Genomic DNA, 12,725 nt, shown 5'->3' with positions numbered 1-12,725 from the left:
AGCATCTTCTAATGAATTAATAACTGAGACTTCCTGTAAAACCTAGCAGAGCACTTTTGAGAGGGACTGTAAGGAACTGTTTAGTGTGAATTCACTTTTTATTTCACATCTGCTATTCCTTTTTCAGAAAAGCTCTACTGAGGATTAGCCTTGAAAACTCAAAAAAATGTCACAAAAACTCAACCTCTTCTTCCTTTGGCTATTTCAAACATGAAAAGACTTCCCTAAATGTGATACTGCATAGTTTACAAGCTCTGAAAAACTGAAACTACTCCAAAATTTTATTCAAAAGGGGAAAACAGCAGACTTTCAAAATGTAACTGCACTGAGACCACCATCGTGTGCGTGTGCACATACACAGATTGCTAGGCCAGCAGGCCAAAGTGTACAGTAAGTTCTACAGCTGCCTTGACACTTACCCTGTTTACCTAGAATGACAGAGATCCTCACCTCATTATATTTTTTTGGCACACTGGTATTGAAGCAAGGTATACTGCACTCATACACCAGACAAATGATACTCTAGACAAAGCGATCACAGCATGTCAGGTCACAAAAAAAGCTTCCCAGTTTAAACAGGCCCTTAAAGTCACTGAACTCAAATGCAAGCAGTGCAAAATGTTACTCCCAGCCCACTAGGTTTTTTTAAAGCTTTTGTTGTCATCAACAGCTATTAGTAAAATAGTAACTTTATCTTACACAGCTGTACCTTTCTTTATATGATGGATGGGATAGTCATTCTGAGATACTGAGTGATGCTAGAGAAAGCAAATATGAAACAGGACCCTTCCAAAAAGGGAGTCTGGTTCAAAGAAAGCAAGAAACAGCGAAGTTCTGTAAGCAAATCCGATTGCAGTGAAGTTAATATGGTGAGTGGGGGCACAGAGGTAGGTTAAACGGGGCCAGAGGGAAGAAGATGGCAAACTTGCTTGGGCTGTTGACCTTTCACAGTAAGTATTAAATAAAACCAATGTGTTTAATTCTCAGACAAGAACTTTCAACAATAACATTCCCTGAGTGTGCAAACAAGAAAAATCCTGGCCAGCAAAGCTTAAGAAGATTAGCATACGGTCTTTAAGGGTCAATTAGGTCCTTTCAACCTGCAGTCTCCCCCACAATTTAAAACTGAGTTGCCCCAAACTGAGCACCACCCTCGCACAGAAAACACATCTCTTCCTTGAAGTAGAGTTTGCCAGTGCTAGGAAATCCCGCTGCTCCACTATCAGGGCCTCAGCACCAGGCAAAACAGCTGATGCCACAGTTCACCACAAGAAAGCAGTAACACATGCTACCAGGTATCTACAAATCACCCAGCTCTGAAAAGCAGAAGAGTGCAGTCCACAAGACAGGAAGGACAGCAAACAGGTGATACCTAGAAGCCCAGTGAAACACTGCATATACGTAGGCATTTTCTGAAAATCCATTACAACCTCAGCTTCAGACAGTATCAGCAATGGAAATACCAGAAAATGAAGCAGCCAGAGTATCTATAAGCAGCACCACAACTAGCACTGCTACCCTCCCCGCTACTATGAACAACGCAACAACAAAGTGGATAGAGTCTTGTTTACGAGGACAAGTTGAGCAAGGAGTATTTTTCCAGACACATCTTAGACCAACCGGAATGCACAATTGTTATTTTGCAGGATTAGAAGCCTCCAGAAATCAAACAACCACACCCACAGGATCTTTAGCTGGAAAAAATGAAAGGCAGACCACAAGTGATTTAGAGAAGGATGACAAATCACAAAGCCATCTATATTCTTATGAACCAATGCAACAAGTGAAAAAAATATGTATGAGTTAGTTATGACACACCACAAATATCAGAAATGGCTGTAGTATATATAAAGGAATTGTAAGCAGGTTTATAATAAAAGAATCTGTCATCAGAAATCCTAAATAACTAGTAGTTTCCAACATCCTAAGTGTTGTTCTTGCTTCTATCTGATGTTTCAAGTCCACAGTTCAAAGAACTGGCAGCTCTTTTTCACAAAACTACTACTCTCTCAAGTCAGTTTTTCCATAAACTGAATTCTGAAGCATGTATTCTCTGAAGCTCTTCAAATAAAATGTCTCATTCCAGGATAGGGAAAAAATAAGTTTGATAACTCATAATTGAGCCATTTCTAAGAAACCCGAGCTGAAGGAAGATAGGAACATAAGCAATACAAAAGTAGTTTAACAGAGTCACTTTTAATCAGTTGGAAAGCTAAATATCTTAAAGTTATAATGATTTTTAAAGTATCTTCTGAGTAAGACCTTAATGGTTCTTGAAACAAATACAATGCATTTGTTGAGACATTTTTTTTTACTAGTAAGGCGGCTCATTAGCTCGATACTATTTGACTATCAGATGCACATGCCAGCGTTTCTTTGAACAGTCTCAGAAGATGCATGTTTTCCTCTTACCTCCTACAATGCCTTCAGTGGCTCTCACCCCTTTTTTTTCTTTTCTCTTTTTGAACTCCAAGGTCTCTCTCCTCCCTCCACACAACCTCCTTCTCCATGCAACCTGTTTCCTCCTTGGAAGGATTTTCACTACCGTCCTGCCCTGGCAGGGCCCGGCTCTCGCTGCTGCCAGCAGCTGTGTGCTCTGCAGCGGAACCCTGAGTCTCAGCTGAGCAAGACCCACACTGCCCCGTTTCCACATTACTCACTTTTGCGTAACTGGTTTTGACTTCACCCAAGAGCAGGCTGCGCTCACCGTTCTTTATTAAAGAAAGGAGAAAATATTGCCATGCAAACGCGGGCCTGCACAGACCGTATCTTTGGCCTCCTTCACAGGACTGCACACCACCCTTCGGTGCGACGGCAGCAGCCGGTCACCGTTACAGTAATTACCCACACAGCCCCGAGGAACGCAGACAGCCGCCAAACGCGGTCTGCAGAGGCTGCTCCGGTCACCGCGGAGCTGGCTTCCAGCCCCCGGGCAAGCCCTCACCAGTCCGTCCCCTCTCCCCCAGCATTTCCCTGCCGGAAACCCCGCACACGAGGGGCGCCGGCTCCCGCTCCGCCACTCGCCCGCGGGGGCCACGGCGCCCAGCCGGAGACCAGCAAGCCCCGGCCCCCCACCCGGCCCGCGGCCGCTTCGCGCCACCGCTCCCGCCCGCGGCCACCGGGGCTGCCGGCACGGCCGGGACGCGCCGCTCCGCTCAAGGTGAGCGCCGGCACGGGCGGCTGCCGCTCCCCCGCCGCCTGGCACGGCCCCCTGGGGCTCCGCCCGGGCCGGCAGCCCGCCACCATCCGCGTCCCACTCGGCTGCCCGCCATCCCTCCGCGCCACCGCCGCGCCGGGCCCCCGCCGCCCCATCCCGCCGCTCACCCAGAAGGGCTCGTAGGTGTCCGCGCTGCAGAAGCTCTCGATCCCCATGGGGCGCGGCGAGGCGGCCGCGGGCTCCGCGGCAGCGCTGCGCTTCCCCTCCGCACCTCTCCGTGCCCGGGCGGCGGCGGGCGGGGACGTGCCGGCAGCGCCAGCGCCGCGCCCTGATTGGCTCCGTGGTCACGGGGATGCCGAGCCCCGGCGGCGCCTCCGCCCGCGCTGCGCGGCCCCGCCTCGGGGGGGGTGGGGGGGCAGGGAGGCGCTGCGTACCCCGCGCCTCCTCGCCGGCCGTGTGGCAGCCCGTCGCCCCCGCGCAGCCGCCGGGGGACGGGCCCGGCAGGCTGCGATCCTGGCCGGAGCCCAGCGCGTCCCCGGTAGCGTGACCACGGCGGGAGCCTCGCCCGCCCAGCGCTCCGCCGCCTCGCCCCCCGCCCATCAGCTGCCCCTCGCCGCCCGCCGGGTCCCGCTTCGCCGGCCGCGGACCGCACCTGCCCGGCAGGCGCCACGGCATCCCCCTCCCCGCGGCGCTGCTCTAGCCCCTGGGGACAGGTACCCCACGCATCCCCCGTGGAGAGGCACCGCGGTACCCTGCCGGCACCCGGGCCCCGCGGGACAGAGCCACGGCACCCTGCTCCGGGAAGGCCACAGGAAAAGCCTGGGCTCACGCTTGAACACTCGGCTTTGCAACGTGAACTGCCAGTTAAACTGGTTTCAAAGCCCTGAACTAGTTCAAGTTGGCTAGCATGAGCTGAGCCAAAACAGCTTCATCCGCAACCAAGTCCTCACAGAAACAGGTACAAGTTGCAATAACTGCAGCCCCTGTGGTTGCACATGGTCGTGCCTTGCCGCGCTCTTCACGTCCTATTTAAAATGCGTTGGTTAAACCCATGGACAGCATCGACGCGCAGCTGACTTACCTAACCTACTAGCACAGGCCAGCTGGAGGACAGATGGCGCCTATGTAGGAAGGGCATCATATGCTGCAGGAAAGAGCGGAGTGGTTACATACTACCCTACAGTAACATCTGAAAGCTTTAATCACACAAGTAAAGAACCTCAATTAAAAAAAACTTTTATTCATATTTCTGTCCTATTTTGTGCACACTCTACATTTATCTTAAAATCATATTAAATACCTTAGTGGAATTTTTTTTGATATCTCAGTGCTCACTATGCCTCCTGTTGAAAAAGTTACATCACAGTTTCCAGCATCTGTTATCCTACCACCCCTCAGCTGTAATGAATACACTACTTTGTGCAACGTATAACATGAACTATCCCATAGATAAGAACTTAGCTTTTTTAATAGCACTATTAATAAACTAGTAAACCAGAAAAAATAAAGCCTCTAAGAACTTATACCTTTACACCTACTCTGTGTCCAAAAACAGAATATAAAATTATAGTTGAAATGATACATCAGAAAATTGTTTAGGATATAGAGATCATATGCAGGGATTGTTCCAAACAAGATGGTAAATAAGCATGAAGGAAGGAGGGTCAAGAAAAATTTTTACCCACACATGTTTTTCTCCAGATACTATTGCATGCTAAAAGACTAACAAAACTTAAGTTACACTTTCAGGATTCAGACTTTCCAATTATGTCAGTGTAATAATATTTTTCAGCCTCAAACTGTCCCTATATCAATGGTCATGCACCATATTAATGATGTTTCTCATCGAGTAAAGATACTTGGATCTGCACCTCTAATTAGTACCGTTCCAATCAATTCCATCTCCTTCCCTTAGAAACTCTAAGCAACAGCAACACCAACAAAGATGTAAACCAAAGTGCAGTCAAAATACAGAGTAAATAATTAATATGAAGGGAAGCTGAGGAGTTCAGAAGCAAAATGCAACAGACTCAAATTATTTGTTGTGGAGGAAAAAAAAATAGAACTGACATAAGCCCAAACCTCCAAAGAGATACAGAACCAAGATCTCAGAGTACCAGAAAGTCATTGAATCTAGATTTCACAAGCCATTGTTATAACAGCATCTTTTAAAACACAGTTTAATACATACAATAGAAACTGCAATCTTACTTAGAAAGGCATTTCCTTGCAATCAGGGGGAAAACCCAAAACCCTAAAATTCTATTTTGATCTCCAAACTTTGCTTTGTAGGATACAAATGAAAGCTGGATAGGAAACACAGGGGGGAAAATGGTAACAACTTATCAACTGGAAATGAGGCATAATAGAACACTGACCCAGAATAGCATGGAGAAATTTGGAAGGATGCAGAGCAAAATGTTTTGACTGTGAAAACACGCATGTTAAAGTTTGCTCATCACCAGAGTTGCACTGGAGATCCCGGCAGCAGACTTGGGACAGAATGAGGCACTTTCTGCTGCTGACTCATGGGAAGTTACTGCTATGTTAAAGGAATGGATTAACTTCACCATTACTTCTAAAGAACTCCTTTTCTCCTGCATATTATTTGCTGTGTCCTGACAGAGACTCTTTGGAAGCTCATAATATAAATATTTGCTTTAAGAGAAAATGTAAAAAAACCCAACCAAACAAAAAAAAATCCAACAAAACCCCTCACACCACACTTCAAGGCCCTAAACAGTTTGCTAAGGACAACTCACATCTTCCTTCAAGCCCAAACAGGCTGCTCCATCTAAGCCATGACTAATGCAGTTTGTTCTTCCACACTGGGTGCATTTCCTTTGGAAAATACTCAATCCATCCATAACTAAACACTGTTGACTCATCCTGGCCACATGAAGCACACACGCAGGCCTCCAGCCGCAGCGGGGCTCCTCAGGCTCCCAAACACCCACCACACAGTTACCTTTTGGCAAGGCCTTTTAATTAAAAGCTTATTTTTGGCGAGTCCTTTTAATTTGTTTGTCTTTCAGGGATTCAGTACAAAACTTTGCTACACATCAGGGAGCAACGGGCTCATTTTCCATGTTCCCCCCCCCAAATAAATCACACTGACAAGCTTTGAAATTGGAGAGAAGACAGCACAGCAACCCTGATAGCAGCCCGGTGCCCCCGCCCCACCTGACAGGGCCGAACCACGGGCAGGCGCTGGCAGGGTGCCGAGCGGCACCTCCATGCACGCCACCCAGGCAACGCTCGTTATTTTATTTTATTTTTTTTAATCATTATTATCCCCTGGCAGCACAGGGAATCCCCCCCAGGCCAGGGGGCGGCTCGCCGCAGGGAACAGGCCCGGTGCCCGTCCGCCGCCTCAGGCAGCCCGGCCCCGCCTCAGGCAGCCGCGGGTAGCGCGCCGTCCCCGCTCGAACCGCACGCCCCGCCCCGCCGGCGCTCTCCGATTGGCTGATGCGCGCCGCGAGGCGGGGCCGGCGGCCACCCGCCCCCCCCTCCCCCCAGCGCGGCGCATGCGCAGTGCCCGCCGCCGGGCTGTCGCATCCGGGTCCTCGGCGCGGCCGCGGGGCGATGGCGACGGTGGCGGAGCTGAAAGCAGGTTGTGAGGGCGGAGGGGTGGCGGGGAGTTCCGGGTGCCGAAAGGGTGGGCAGCTGGCCTTTAGTTCAACACCCGGGCTCCGCTTAGGTACCCTGGGGCCCTGCGCTCCTGGCCCTCACACTGCCAAGCCCCCACACGAGCTCGCTGCCCTTGGCATTTGTTTTGATCTCGTTTTCAATCCTATAAAGTATCTTGGTCCAGTAGCATCTTAACTTTGAAATTGCTAGAACAGGTGTTTACTGCCAAAGACATACTATTCTGATTTCTTTGAAGGCTTAACTTTTATCCGTAATGTTCCTGCTGTTGTTACCCACTGGCACGCATGCAGGTGTGAATATCTTATCTTTATTTCCCTGTGAATATGCCGAAATTATGTTTATATTGTGGATGATAACTGCTGCTTGGAGGAGTTTGGCTTTATATTAACAGATCTTTTTATGGTAATAGTTTTAAAGGACACACTGGAAAAAAGAGGTGCTCTTGGACAAATAAAAGCAAGGATCAGAGCTGAAGTTTTTAATGCACTGGATGACCAAAGTGAACCACGGCCACCACTGTCCCGTGAAAATTTCTTAATCAATGAATTAATTCGTGAATACCTGGAATATAACAAGTACAAATATGCAGCATCTGTTTTAACTGCAGGTACTGGGGCTGATTTTTGTTGCCATCACTGTATTAATAGACAGTTACTGTTCGGTTGAGTAATTCCACTGATACTATGAAATTAATAAGCAGGACCAAGCTGCACAATCTTGTCTTCCCTTGGAAATAACATAAGAATGCTCTCTCCACAGCTTTACTTGCAGTATTAAGTCAAATCGTACCATTAGTTTTAAAGAAAACTTACTCTTTGTTCCTTATCCTTGAGTTGAATGCTTTGATAGAGTAGCTGATGAAAGAGCAAGAAAACTTCCTAGCCGCCTGCAAAGTCAAAATATCTATCCTGAAATGTCTGCTTTTGTTTGGAAAATCACTAACAATATTTGTAAAGCATATATTACATTTTTTATCTCATTGGCATTTGGGTAAAATAAAACAACCAGAAAGACTACAAAGGAACAAAATTTCTTTGAGGAATGAGTAATTTTAAAGTTGTATGTACATAAAGTAGTTAATAGTCTGAATTCTAGCAGTTCTGGCAATTCATACATATATACTGTGTCAGAAACGAGATTAGATCTCCTCAGCTTAAATAACAGAAAAAGGAATATGAATAAGATCCATATTTTTTAACAACTGCATTTAAGCATTACTGTTACTGGCTGTGCTAAAATACCAATATGTGAGAGAGTAGCTGTAATTTATATGTAATCTGCTGTTCTGTAGTTGTACTTAGATACAGTAATACATTTTCTATTTAATAATTGGATGTATTTTACTCCCCCTTGAGAAGAGGGAATGGAGACAGTGTATATAGTAGTTAATGTATGGAATCTGCTTGGTAACAGTACTTCTTTAGAGAAAAAGAGTTGCCTGATTGGTGTATCTTTGTAATGCAAGACTTCTTTAATGTTTTTCTTAGATTCCTTTAAAATGAAGATAAAAATTGTAGTATGCTATTTTAAATTACATGAGTATGAAGCGCTAATGTTTTAAGTGAGTTCCCTGGAATTACAACATACTGCTAGATATGAGTAGTCTACAAGGGAGGTGTGTATTCTCATGTCTTTTGAAGTCTGCTGTTAATTGGTGATGTTTTTCTTACCAGTGTTAAAAATTTTGGGAAAATCTCTTTTCCAGAATCCGGCCAGCCTGAAGTGCCCTTGGATAGACAGTTTCTTGCTAAAGAGATGAATATAGTCGAAGACACAAATGCAAAATCAGTGTAAGGAGTGATTTTGGAATGCACAATATATTCTGTTCTGCATGTATTTTTCTCTTTGGTGTTATTATTAATCACATAGAAATGTTCTCGTGAGTTGAAATGTGAATAGATCACGTGCCTGCCCTAACGTGCTGGATTCAGATTCACAATATCAAACACGGGGCCATTTTCAAACGTACTCCAAACTAACATTTCATTCTGCCAACTCTGCAGCATTCTCCAGACAGCGTATTTGCACAGCAAAACACAAATTTCTTACCAGTACAGTCTTCCCTGCAGTCAGAAGTAGAAAACAGATACGCTGTTTGCCTATCAGTGAGTTGCTTTGTAGAGCAAGAGCGAGGTTATTGTACTCTGAGATTAGATAAAAGTTCACAACACACTGTCACGACTGCATTAATGGGTTAGGGTACTGAAGCAGGTTTAAACATGTTTGGCATTCTTTGTAGCTTGTACTGTCAGAATCCATCAAGTGCTTAGGAAGAATCAAGTTTGGGATGTGCAGTGATGGACTGGGCTATAGCCTGCCAATGTCTGATCCTTTGTACTGTGTGAGTGGGAACGTGGATCTATGTTCTTGTGCTAAGCATGTTCCAGTTCTTCACCTACAGGGGATCTGGAGCTTAGTTGAGTGTCTCCTAGTGCGAGCTTTTTAAGAGAGTGTTGGTGTTCAGGGTGGGCTTAGGTCTGTGATTATTTATATAATGATATATATCATCAATGTATTTAATAACGAGATCTATATTATGCCAAGAATCATAATATTTTAAATAATTAAAGACATCTGTACATACTCTAGAAGTAAACATTAAGATCTCAGAAGTTCTGAGGAAAGGGTGTTTTTCTAATGCTCAATATTTTATGGACTTAGGTTGTTCTTCTCATTTCTTTCTTAAACAGACCTCTCTTGTATGGAATTCTCTCTCATTTCTTACATGGTGGTAAAGAAGAAAGTACCCAGAATACCCTTCCAAAAGTGTCTTTGCGGAATTATCCAAAGCAGAACCTTGGCAAACCACCTACGGAGAGAAATCAAAAAGGTGGGTGTGGTGTCATTTCATTAGTTTTATTTGTGACTAGATTTTCTATACGGTACATATGCCTACAACAGCGTAAACATGCAGATGGACACAGTGTAGCTCCTCTGTGCAAGGAATACTTTGAACTGACACCTTTGTAAGAAAAATTCTTCAGCGGAGCAGTGTGTATACCTCAAAAATACCGTTAAGCTGTGTGACCTGACCGTACCTATTGCTCATGTATTTGTTTAGGAAAGGTCCTGCTATACCCAACTCAAGAAAGACCCACCCATGATTTCTAACACTACTTGTGTATGTGCCTTTCTTTAAGTAAGTGACCAACTTACACCAACACTTAGGCCTGCTTCTCTCTGCCGGTATGCTGATGCGACAGCATATATGGCATACAAATCCGACTGCCCTCAGAAGTGCTTGACTGGTCTTGAAAGGTGTCAGCAGTAGAACCTTCTCTCTTATACAAGAATGTATTTTATTTATAAAGTAGACATTTTAAGATAATCCAGACAGCCAAATTTTTATAGTTTTTCAACACTGCAAGGCACTGTGATGCTCCTGTTACCCTGTGGTAGCTGTAGCTACTTGTTAGTTACTAGGCGCAAGGGGAAAAAACAAATTGCTTGGCTTTAGTCTATTAAGATTTTTGGACTGTTACAACCAGAAAACTCATTTAAATTGGACAATTTTGCTATTCCAGTTTGCAGATTGTAGAGTATCTGTTATGCAATTTATAGTTTTAGAAACAGGCTTACTGCTCTCCAGTTGCTGGTAAAGAGCAGAAAATATTAATATCCCAACTCTCAGTATCAGAAAGTTCGTCCACCAAATTCCTTTACCAGTTCCCTAAAAGTTAAACTGGCCAAATTGTACTCCCTTAGGCCATTACAAATCTGGAATGGGTTCGCTAAAGACACTCTTATTACATTGGCAATTTAATACAAGAATTTAACCTGAATTCTCAGTGAAAAATAGTGGGCGTATCTCCCTGTTTCTCATCTGTTCTAATTTCCATAGAAAGTTCTTAACTCTTTAGCTGTCAGTTCTGTATATGGGCATAAATCTTTTCTGAGGGCATAATTCACATCCCATTGACTGCAGGAGCTTTAGCTCTGATTCATTGCTCTGTAGCAGAACACTGCTAAATCTTAATTTCCCTTTCTGGTCTGCTTTTTGATTTACAATTAATACGGCCTAAGCTACAGAATGAAAGCGTCCAGTTTTTTCCTTCAATGTGTCTACTTAGTGTATTATTTCACTTTCTACTGTGAGAATTTAGGACTATTGTGTTAGTACTCTCAACTATTTATTTTGTATCCAAAATTTGGAAAAATACGAGGCCTGAGATACTACTGACATCTAAAAAGTGCGAGAGAAGTACTAAACACCTTTTCTTAACAGCTAATTCATTGAGGCAATGTTGTTTCCCTTCTGCCAGAAGAGGGGGCTGAAGAAATAAATTTTCAATACCAAAACTGATAAATTATCTCTTTGTTAGAAAATAATTATTCCTATCAGAAATGTCTCAATTTTTTAAAACAAACTCAGTTTATGGAAGAATTGTTTTTAAAGTATAACTTTGTACGTCAGCTCTGAAATTGGTTCTGTGCAGGGTCACCTTGCCCTGTTGGCTCCAGTATAATTTCACATGGGGATTTAATTGTTTAGAGTTCATTACAAAACTCAGGATTAATCATAAGACATGACAGCACATTGCTTTTTGACCTAAACAAAAACATAACAGCTTTAAGGCTTTTAACTTCTAAGTAACAGTAGCCTGAAATTACTGCCTGCATGTGTATATGGAATATGTCAGTGGAGACCAAAAGGCAGTGGGTTTAAAATACTAATTCTCTAGCTGTTTTAATTAGGGTGCATATTCTGGTAATCAAGTCTGTCCATTAACTCAGCCCTCAAAGTCTCATGTTTAACATCTAACTTTTCATATTAGAAATTATCTTGCTTATTTAGTTGAACGAATATTCCAACAGACTGGGGGTCCTGATAAGACACATGGAATCTGGTGTTTCTGTTAGTTCATTCACTATAGCCAAGGTGGAAGCTGTCTGAAATGCAGTCTTCAGTGATGTAAAGCTCTTACCTCATACAGTTGCATGGAAAAATTTGTTCGTAAAATTGCCCAAGTTTCCTATGATGATACTCTTTATCAAAGTTGATAATAGTAGAAAATAAGAGTTATAATTTTGCATCTCCACATGCCTGAAAGTATTTATGTCTGTGTTTCATTTTCAGATAGAGTTCCAGAACCTGGAAGGATGGCTGGCATTAGCATCGAAGAGCCCCTTGTTTTACAAAATACGAACAGATAATATCTTTTATATGTTAATTTCTCATGTAAAGTTCTGTAAGAGTTAATTTAAGAAATTCTTCTTTGCATAAACTTCCCTGATATGTCCAGTGGGACCATTTCAGCATGTTAGGTCTACCCATGAGACAGGGTGACAGGGTCATACTTACTGTCAATGAAAAAAAAATGGTAGCAAAGGCTCTCTTCCTCCAGCACTAATCAAAGGAAAAACTGTATAGGCAGACAGATTAGTGAAGCCTGTGTCTAGAATGGGACCTAAAAATATTGGTTTTACTTTATAAAAATTAATAAGATAACGTAATTTCTGCACTTTCCTTATTATGTTAGTCTTTGTGTGTTGTCTGTTTCTGAATAAAACTTCCCAGTTTTGTTCTGTGTGGTATTTTGAAAGCATTAAAACTAAACATTTTAATCATTCTTTAAAAAGAAGAAGCTGCTACTTGCAGATAAGTATGGGAAAATAAAATCTGAATAGACAATTAAAGTGCTTTAGAGGAATAGTTGTTTTTAATTCTCCGGAAACAAGGACTATATTTATCTTCATGCCAGCAAACAAGAGAGGGTAAGTCTTTTCCATCTGGAGTTGCTATAAATTGTACGGTGTAACACTGAGTATATGGGAGGGGGAGGAACTTCTGGTTTTTTCCCAAATTACATGAAACTCAAAAGTCAGGCAAAGCTAAAAATAAAGTTGCTAATAGATTACTGATTCCCAGAACTGTTTTTAGCTGAGGTATTTACATGTTTTGAAATGGTATTTTATT

General features: G+C 43.6%; 2 protein-coding genes and 1 long non-coding RNA gene across 14 annotated transcripts in view; 1 reads left to right on the top strand and 2 right to left on the bottom strand.

Moving 5' to 3' along the window:
* Positions 1-4,302, bottom strand: part of ABCC1 (ATP binding cassette subfamily C member 1) — a 62,898-nt gene extending 58,596 nt beyond the window's left edge. For 4 of the 5 annotated variants that reach the window (XM_040592091.1, XM_040592089.1, XM_040592090.1 and 1 more), the window contains exon 1: positions 3,325-3,453. In XM_040592091.1, coding sequence (XP_040448025.1) covers positions 3,325-3,372 — 48 coding nt within the window. In that variant the 5' untranslated portion in view covers positions 3,373-3,453. Of the gene's footprint in view, positions 1-3,324; positions 3,454-4,238 lie in introns of those variants that run through there. The other variant, XM_040592092.1, reaches the window with a different exon arrangement.
* Positions 4,303-6,691: 2,389 nt separating this feature from the next.
* CEP20 (centrosomal protein 20) lies at positions 6,692-12,445 on the top strand. 8 transcript variants are annotated; one of them, XM_040592106.1, is made up of 5 exons: positions 6,692-6,770; positions 7,218-7,415; positions 8,514-8,598; positions 9,499-9,638; positions 11,886-12,445. In XM_040592106.1, the coding sequence occupies exons 1-5, from the start codon at positions 6,743-6,745 to the stop codon at positions 11,960-11,962; spliced, it is 528 nt and encodes a 175-aa protein (XP_040448040.1). In that variant the 5' UTR covers positions 6,692-6,742; the 3' UTR covers positions 11,963-12,445. The 8 variants fall into 8 exon arrangements, with proteins under 8 accessions (XP_040448040.1, XP_040448038.1, XP_040448044.1 ...); XM_040592104.1 differs by having other exon boundaries at positions 9,496-9,638; XM_040592107.1 differs by lacking the exons at positions 6,692-6,770; positions 11,886-12,445 and adding exons at positions 6,790-7,098; positions 9,870-11,727 and having other exon boundaries at positions 9,496-9,638.
* LOC121087279 lies at positions 9,499-11,875 on the bottom strand. Its single transcript, XR_005827561.1, has 2 exons — positions 11,734-11,875; positions 9,499-9,617 (listed from the first exon to the last, which is right to left on the bottom strand). It is a non-coding gene; the product is annotated as an uncharacterized LOC121087279 (long non-coding RNA).
* Positions 12,446-12,725: the final 280 nt, after the last annotated feature.

The sequence above is a fragment of the Falco naumanni genome, chromosome 4 (assembly GCF_017639655.2).
Source record: "Falco naumanni isolate bFalNau1 chromosome 4, bFalNau1.pat, whole genome shotgun sequence".
Lineage (NCBI taxonomy): Eukaryota > Metazoa > Chordata > Aves > Falconiformes > Falconidae > Falco > Falco naumanni.
This window is presented reverse-complemented; position numbering and strand designations above follow the sequence as displayed.